The sequence below is a fragment of the Tupaia chinensis genome, unplaced genomic scaffold (assembly GCF_000334495.1).
Source record: "Tupaia chinensis unplaced genomic scaffold, TupChi_1.0 Scaffold000377_2, whole genome shotgun sequence".
In the NCBI taxonomy this organism is placed as follows: domain Eukaryota; kingdom Metazoa; phylum Chordata; class Mammalia; order Scandentia; family Tupaiidae; genus Tupaia; species Tupaia belangeri.
The window spans coordinates 3,346,081-3,353,812 of NW_006159876.1; the positions used below are offsets into that span (position 1 = coordinate 3,346,081).

The 7,732-nt window shown below is 55.6% G+C and overlaps 1 protein-coding gene across 1 annotated transcript in view; it reads left to right on the forward strand.

Moving 5' to 3' along the window:
* MEGF11 (multiple EGF like domains 11) overlaps nt 1–7,732 on the forward strand; it is a 273,906-nt gene that overhangs the window by 171,380 nt on the left and 94,794 nt on the right. The window contains exon 6 of the mRNA XM_027773823.1: nt 2,022–2,142. Within this exon, the coding sequence (XP_027629624.1) occupies nt 2,022–2,142 (121 nt within the window). The remainder of the gene's footprint in view (nt 1–2,021; nt 2,143–7,732) is intronic.

Consider the following 7,732-nt stretch of genomic DNA (forward strand, 5'->3'; position numbering starts at 1 on the left):
AGGGTGGTGGGAGTCTAAGGAGGGTCCGGATAGTCCTGGCTGTGAGACCTGCTGGGTCGTGACCCCGAATCCTGCAGAGCTAAATGCCCAGGCCTCTCTCACTCGGGTCTCAGATTTCCGTCATTCAAGTCCAGGAGACTGGGCCTGAGAGCCTGGGGGTAGCTGGTAGCACATCCGGGAGCAGAGAACTCATTGAACCTCTCCTAGGGGGCCTTCCTTGTCGAAATGGGGTGGGAGGCATGCCTTAGCTTGACGTTCCCTTCTGGCCGTGGTCCATATGCCACTGCTCACCTGGGGGCCTTCCCTTCTGTTCTGGACAGAGTCAGGTGAAGACCCTGGGCACATGGTGTGTGCGGATTTTAGAGGGTCACCCGAGGTTCCTCTCCCCAGCTTTCCCTGTCAGTGCCTCTTGCCGGCTCCCGGGACAGTCAGCGCTGGCAGGGGATTTCCAGGGCTGCTCGGCTGAGACCCCTCAGAGGCGAGATCGAGGTTGACCCTCTAGAAGTCTTTGTGGCCTCCTTGCAGCCCTAGATCCTGAGGAGACCCAAGAATAGGGGCCAAAGAGACATTTACGATCAAGTGTGCTCCCTGACCTGATGTCTGGCCAGCCCCCAGGACCCACTGCACCCCACACTACAGGCAGGGCCAGTGGACAGAGGCCCTGAAAACCCTCCTCACCCCAGAACAGTGCCCAGCCCCACAGCCCAGCCTGTCACGGTAGCCAGGAGCCTCCGGTGCCTGGCAGGGACCTGCTGCAGGTTCTCCCTCTCTGACTCCAGGAGCCCATGGCCACTTCTCAGTGCCTTTGCTCCTGCTGTTCACTCTGCCTGCAGTGCCCTTCCCCCCGTCTCCTCTCTCTCACTAACTTTGCCTTCGGGGCCAAGTGCAATGCCTTCCTCAGGGCCAGCCAGGTGGCATGGCGGGAAGGCGGCTGGCTCCCACGTGGCCAACTGTGCATTCCAAGTCTTGACCCGGTAGCATGGAAAAAACATGCTGGGTCTGGGACCAGCAGATGGCGGAATGGCTACGTCGCTGGACTCCTATGTAGTTGACCGCGGTTCGAGTCCTGGACCCAGTGGCTTAAACTCACATCGGGCTCATGTGCATGCGTGCCCAAGATCCTGAGAGGAGAATGGAGGAGAAGGGATTGCAGCGTGACCATCCCCCCTAGGGGGTGATTTCTTGCTCTCTGTCTCTCTTTCTGTATTTCTGGTGAGCACACGTGCCCTATAGCAAAAGCCTCTCAAAAAAGAAAAAAGAAAAACAACAACAAAACATGCTGGGTGTGTGTGTGCCCAAAATTCCGAGAGGAGACTGCAGGAGAAGGGATTGCAGCATGATCTTCCCCTTTGGGGTGCTTCCTTACTTTCCTTCTCTCTCTGTCTCCAGCTACTGCCTGTGCCCTATCTGGGGGTGGGGAGAGGCCTTCCGTCTTCCTCGTAGGCTTGTAGGAAAAACTTCCCTAGCCTCCTCCCCAGGACATGCTCCTGTGCACTGAGTGCCGAGGTCGCTCCGCAGGTACCCACAAGCACGCCGTGTTCCAGTGTGTGCTTTCCAAGTCCTGCTCCCCCTGACAGGCAGCAGGGCTGTATGTGAGTTGACCTGTACCTAAGACAGTCCACACAGACTGATCTCAGCCATTCCTGGGAGCCCTGCAGTGTGGGACTGGCAGCACTGTGGCCTGCTCCCAGTCAGAATGCTGCTACCTCTGGGACCAGCAGATGGCGTAATGGTTACATTGCTGGACTAGTAGACCAGGGTTCAAGTCCTGGACCGGCAGCTTAAAACTCATGCCAGGTGCATGTGTGCATGCGTGCCCAAAATGGAGGAGAATGGAGGAGAAGGAAGTGCAGTGTAGCCACCCCCCCTCAGGGGGTGAGTTCTCACTTTCTGTCTCTCTGTCTCTCTCTGTCTCTCTGGCAAGTGCACATGCACTATAGCAAAAATCTCTCTCTAAAAAAATTATTTTAAATTAAAAGAAAGAATGCCACCGTGTCTAACACCTCCGCTTCTCCACGCAGCTGCGAGGAGCTGTGCCCTCCTGGGAGCCACGGGGCCCACTGCGAGCTGCGCTGCCCCTGCCAGAATGGGGGCACCTGCCACCACATCACCGGCGAGTGCGCCTGCCCCCCAGGCTGGACGGTAGGTGGTCCCGCAGGACCTGGGTGGGGCGCTGTGAGAGGTCTGCGTCCCTCCCTCATGTCACCTTGAAGGCTGACTTCCCCTCCGTCCCTCCTGCTCTCTGAGCCTTCAATCCCTCATACACAGAGGAGTTCAATTTTTTCCCTAAGATCAGCTCTGTCTTCAGGCACATGATCTGCTATGGGCTCTGGGCCAGATGTGGCAGAAAGGGCTGGGGAAGGAGAGGAATGGATCACCAGAGGGACCAATAGATGGTGTAATGGTTATGTTGTTGGATTACCACGTATGTGACCATGGTTTGAGTCCCGTACCCAGTAGCGGAAAACTCATGCTTGGGCACGTGTGTTAGCATGCCTCGAATCCCAAGAGGAGAATGGATTGCTGTGTGGCCATCCCCCCGGGGAGTGATTTCTTGTGTTCTGTCTCTCTGTCTCTCTCTGTCTCTCCAGCAAGTGCACACATCCTATAGCAAAATCTCTCTTAAAGAAAACAAAACAAAACTTAGCCAGCTGCGCTTGTACGCACACACGGAGTCTGTATTTTATCAAGTGTCCCCGGTGATTCCGATACTGCCTCCAGCAGCCCAGGTCCCACAGCTGGGAACGACTGTGTGGGGAGGGGAATAATATCTGTAAACCACGGCCTAAACTCAGGTCTTATGCCAAAGATGAGCTTGAAAGAAGCCTTCAATTGCTGCGATCTCTGCAAACTGACGTAATGACCTGAGCCCTGCCCTGCACTCCTGCCTGGCTGGTGGGAGGCTCAGATGAGGCCATGCATGTCCCAAGTGCTCTGCAAACTCTGAAGTGCTCTGCAGTTGCTAGTTTTATAGCCTGGATGTCACAGACAACCCGCACAGGTCCTTCTAGCCAGCCCGTTCTGCCCATCGGTGCTTTCCTCGCAGATGCCAGCTCCTCAGCCAGCCAGTCTGCCGTGCCTGGGCCCCATCCCTGCTGTATCTCTCAGGTCACATGCCCTGGTCCAGGGGAAGCTCAGCTACACAGTCCCCTGCCCTCCCTGCAGCCTGAGGCTTTGCACAGTCAGAGAGAACAGAGCTGCTGAGCAGAGCAGGGGACGTGGGGCGCTGTGCACAGGAGGTCACGGGGACAGGCAGGAGGGGCGCTGCAGGACCCCATGATGCAGGCAGTGACAACATTTCTCAGTACAGGAAGGCCCCTGGGAGTCATTGGCCCTGCAGAGTCCAAACCTGGCTGCACACCAGAGTCCGCCAAGGGGTGAGGGTGGCTAAATAGATTCCCAGGTTTCACCTGGGACCTCTGGGACCTGCAATCTCTATTTTTAACAAGTTCCCCAGATGATTCTGAGACAACCAGCCCTGTGTGTGAGTCTGAGTTTGGAAATAATTGATCGAGATCATAAGATTTCCTTCTGTGCTTCACAGAATCCTAGAGCTTCTCAGGGGATAAGGCTGGGGCGGGGAGCCTGATAATTAGAACTCTGGCTCGCCCCCACTTTCCATTTCAGTCTATATATATATATATTTTTTTTTTTTAAGAGAGGCTTTTTAGCTCTAGGGCATGTGTGCTTGCCAAACACAGAGAGAGAGAGAGAGATAGCAAGAAATTACCCCCTAGGGGAGATGGCCACATTACAGTCCCTTCTTCATTCTCCTCTCAGGATTTTGGGTACACGTGCACACACACTAGGCATGAGTTTTCAGCCACCGGGTCCAGGACTCGAACTGCAGTCAACTATATGGGAGTCCAGCAACACAGCCATTATGCCAACTGCTAGTCCCACCATTTTAGTCTATGTTCGACATTGAGGTCCAAGGTAAGATGTCACATTAACACAGGGTCTCTCAGCTTGAAGGGGTTTGAATACCGCTGGTCTGTCAATAGCTTCCTTTCCCACATGAGGGTAACGCCTGCCCAGGGCCACGCTGCTGGCTAGGAGTGACGTGGAGCTAGTCTCGGTCGCCTTACTCCTGAATCCCAGCCCTTGGCGTCTGTCTTTCTAAGTAAGGTCACGGAGCTGCTGCTGCCCCTCCCACACCTGCCCGTTTCTGCCACCCTGTTCCTCTCTACGGAGAGGTCCTTTTATCTCCAGTTCGCTTCTGGAAGTCCAGCAGCCAGTGGGCTAGGTCCTCGGACCCAGAGGCTGGCAGTGAGGTCAGGTCAGGCGTGATGAGGGACAGCGAGCCAGCAGCCAGCTCTGTCCCTGCAAAGGCCTCCCTGGAGGGACTGCCCGGAGGCTGGTGGTGGAAGAGGAAGAGGGAACTGACACGTGGAAGGACCGACCCATGTGTGAGAGGTTTGTTCTTCCAGATGACAGGAAACTGCCGATAGAAGCCGCTGGATTTGGGGACGTATGTTTGTCGTTTTTATAGTAGACAACTGCATTTCTATTTTTGACATAGCATTTAACTTGCAGATTTGTATGAATTATTAATACCTTTCGTGCATGCAGAGTCATAGTATAATGAAGCTGCAGATCGGGCCTGAGGCTCCTCCCAGGGAGAGCCGGGGCCAAGGAGAGGGTACTGGGGACTGAGGTCCCCTGTTATCATCTTTCATGCCCAAGGTTCCCGCTGGCCCATGTGGCTTCCACCACAGGTTTCCAGCTCAGAGATCTAAAGACTAGATTGCTGACTCCCACCATGCAGCTCCCCAGAGGACTGGGCCTGCGTGCAACTGGAGGGGAGCCCCCAGGACCTCAGGCCTCCAGGCCCCTCCTCGGAGACCCCTGGCCCACCAGCTCCTGAGGGTACCTACCGGACACCTAGATTTCCCAGTTCTAGAAGGGATAGTTCCGGAGAGACCTTTGCAAAGATCCTGGGGAGTTCTTTCTCATCTTTTCTGGCCTTGCGCAGAAGAGAGAGCAGGTGTGAGTGGTTTGATGAGAGCAGGCGCTAGAAACAGAAGGGAGGTAGGAGGACATGAGACCAGCCCCCTTACGGGGTCCCAGTCTATGGTGGCGGCTGGAGAGAATCCACGCATACACATGCACGTGCCACACATAGAAACACACGCACGCACACACACACACACACACACACACACACACACACAACAGGCAGAATGCAAAGGACTAAGGGGCTGGGAAATAAGACCGGCCATCATAAAGGGCACACAGAGGCTTTGGGGGCTGAGGCTTGGAAGGGTGACTCACGGATCCTAGATCATGTCCATGGCACCCACACCAACCACTATCCTGGTCCCTGGAGGGCGGCCATGCCATCCCGGCAGCAGTGGTGCCTGGAGATGCCTTCAGATGCTTGGAGAGGCTGAATCCTCCTGTCCTGGGCTGGCGTGGTCCTCAACAGTGCCGGTATCCAGATACTGGCAAAACCGCTCGGCATAAACAGCTCCGAGAAGAGAATGCCCATTTCCTCACCTTGTATCCAACCTTCTAGAGCTACAGAACCCGAGGTTTCCCCCGGGTGGAGACACGCGCTGGTCACGAGGCAGGCGTGCTTGTTGCGAGGGCTGCCGGGGGAGGGACTCAACAACAGAAATGGGTTTTCTCCCATGCTGGTGGCTGGAAGGCCAAGACCAAGGTGTCGGCAGGGTAGGTGTCTCCCAAGGCCTCTCTCTTGTCGCGTAAACGGCCCTCTTCCCCTGCATTTTCACATGCCTTCCCTCTAAGGTCTTAGTCTCCTCTTCTTGTAAGGACATGGCCATCCCGGATCAGGGCTACCCTCATTTCAACTTGGCTGCGTTTGTGCGGCCCTACCTCCAAGTACAGGGCACAGTGCTCACACAGGACAGCATATATCCCGACATACTGGGGTACGGTTTCAACGCAGGGACACGGCGGGGACACAGTTCAGCCCATGCCAGCAGGAGGGAAACAGGAAGGCCATGGCCCTCTCTTAGGTGCCACTTTCCTTTCCTTCCTGTTCTCCCCCCTTCCTGTCTTGGGAAGGCTGTGCTTCCAGCCGGTGGTCGTTGACTGGCTGTGTGGTTCTCCCGCACCCTCCCAGCCCAGGTCACACCGGGCTCCTCCTACATGCCAGGTGTCAGCTTGGTCCAGTGAGAGCAATGAGGTGCCCACTCGATGTGCCTTTGGGTCTCTAATCTTTTTTTCTTTTTTTTGGTAAGGTTTTGCTATAGGATGTGTATGCTCACCAGAGAGAGAGACAGACAGACAGACATGAGAGAGGAAAACAAGAATCACCCTGCCCCAGGGGGATGACCACAATCCCTTCTCCTCCATTCTTCTGGGATTTTGGGCACACATACACGCACATGCCCAGTGTGCGTTTCAAGCCCTCAGGTCTGGGACTTGAACTGCCAAGTTGGCCACACCACTTGTTGGCCCCGCATCTCTATCTTGCTTACTCTTTTTTTTATTATTTTATTCAACTTTATTTGTTTGTTTGTTTGTTTTAATTTGTCCAGAGATAGACAGAGAGAGAGAGAGACAGGGAAAGTGAGAAAGCAAACCATGGCCGGCCATGTGCGAGTCAGCGCCCTCAACCGCCGCGCCACCTGCCGGCCCCTCTGTCTTGCTTACTCTTTACAGCCCCCTGGGAGATGGTATCTCTCCTGTTGGGTAGATGAGGAAATGGGGGCTGAGCTTGATCGCGCGCTTTGCCTTAGCTCAGGCATCTGGGAAGAGGCAGGGCTGGGACTGAGCCCACATCTTGATTTGAGTCCAAGTTCTTCCCACCACTCCAGGCAGCAGCGCTTCCTGGGTACCAAATTTTTTCGAGCCCTTGGAACCCAATCCCAAGGAGAGGGCTAGAAATTCAAGGACCCTGGGTGCCTGCAATTGGGATCCCTGAGCAGGGTCTGAAAGAGGTGCTCACTCACGTGACCAGCAAGTCCCAGGGATGCTTGCTTTCCCCACGGAATGCCAGAAAGAAGCTGGCTATGCACCAGACGTACCTGCTGGCCTCCTCGGGCCTGCCGTATCTCAGAAGCACTGAAAGAATCGGAGCCTGCAGCTTCTCAGGACAAACGGCGGGGTGTGTGTATGTGCGCATGTGTGGTGCGCGAGGGCGGCGTGCTGCTGGCAGATAGGCATGGGAGGTGTGGGGACAGCTTCCTGAGTTGGCTCAAAATGTCCCTTCAGGGCTCCAGTGTCCTTATCCAGCCCAGGACTCGAGCCTGACTCAGAGGTCAGAACGATTCCTCTCCTCCCCTGAGAGTCCCAGGGGTGCAGTGGGAAGTGCAGGCCCTGTCAGGCCAGCAGATGGAGTAGTGGTTAAGGTGCTGGATCCCACATGGCCGACTCTGCTTTGAGTCCTGGACCCAGTGGCCTGAAAAACCTGCTCTGTGTGTGCATATGTGTTTGGACGTGCACATGCTCATAAATCCCAAGAGAATAGAGGAAAAGCAATTGTGGCATGGCCACCCCCCTGGGGAGGTGATTTCTCACTTTCCCTCTCACTCTGTCTCCAGCTAGCACACGTGCCCTATGGAAAAATAATAATAATAATAAGGCAGCTCCTGCCATGCCAAGGCCGCCCCTGCCATGCCAAGGCCACCCCACCACCACCTCCAGGAGGAAGGGGGACCTGACTCCATCTCACTGTCCCCGGCTGCCCTGCCCCTCAGTCTTCCCTTGCCTGTCCCTCCCCCGCTCCTCTCAGATCCACTCTGCCTGCCACACGGAGGCGAAA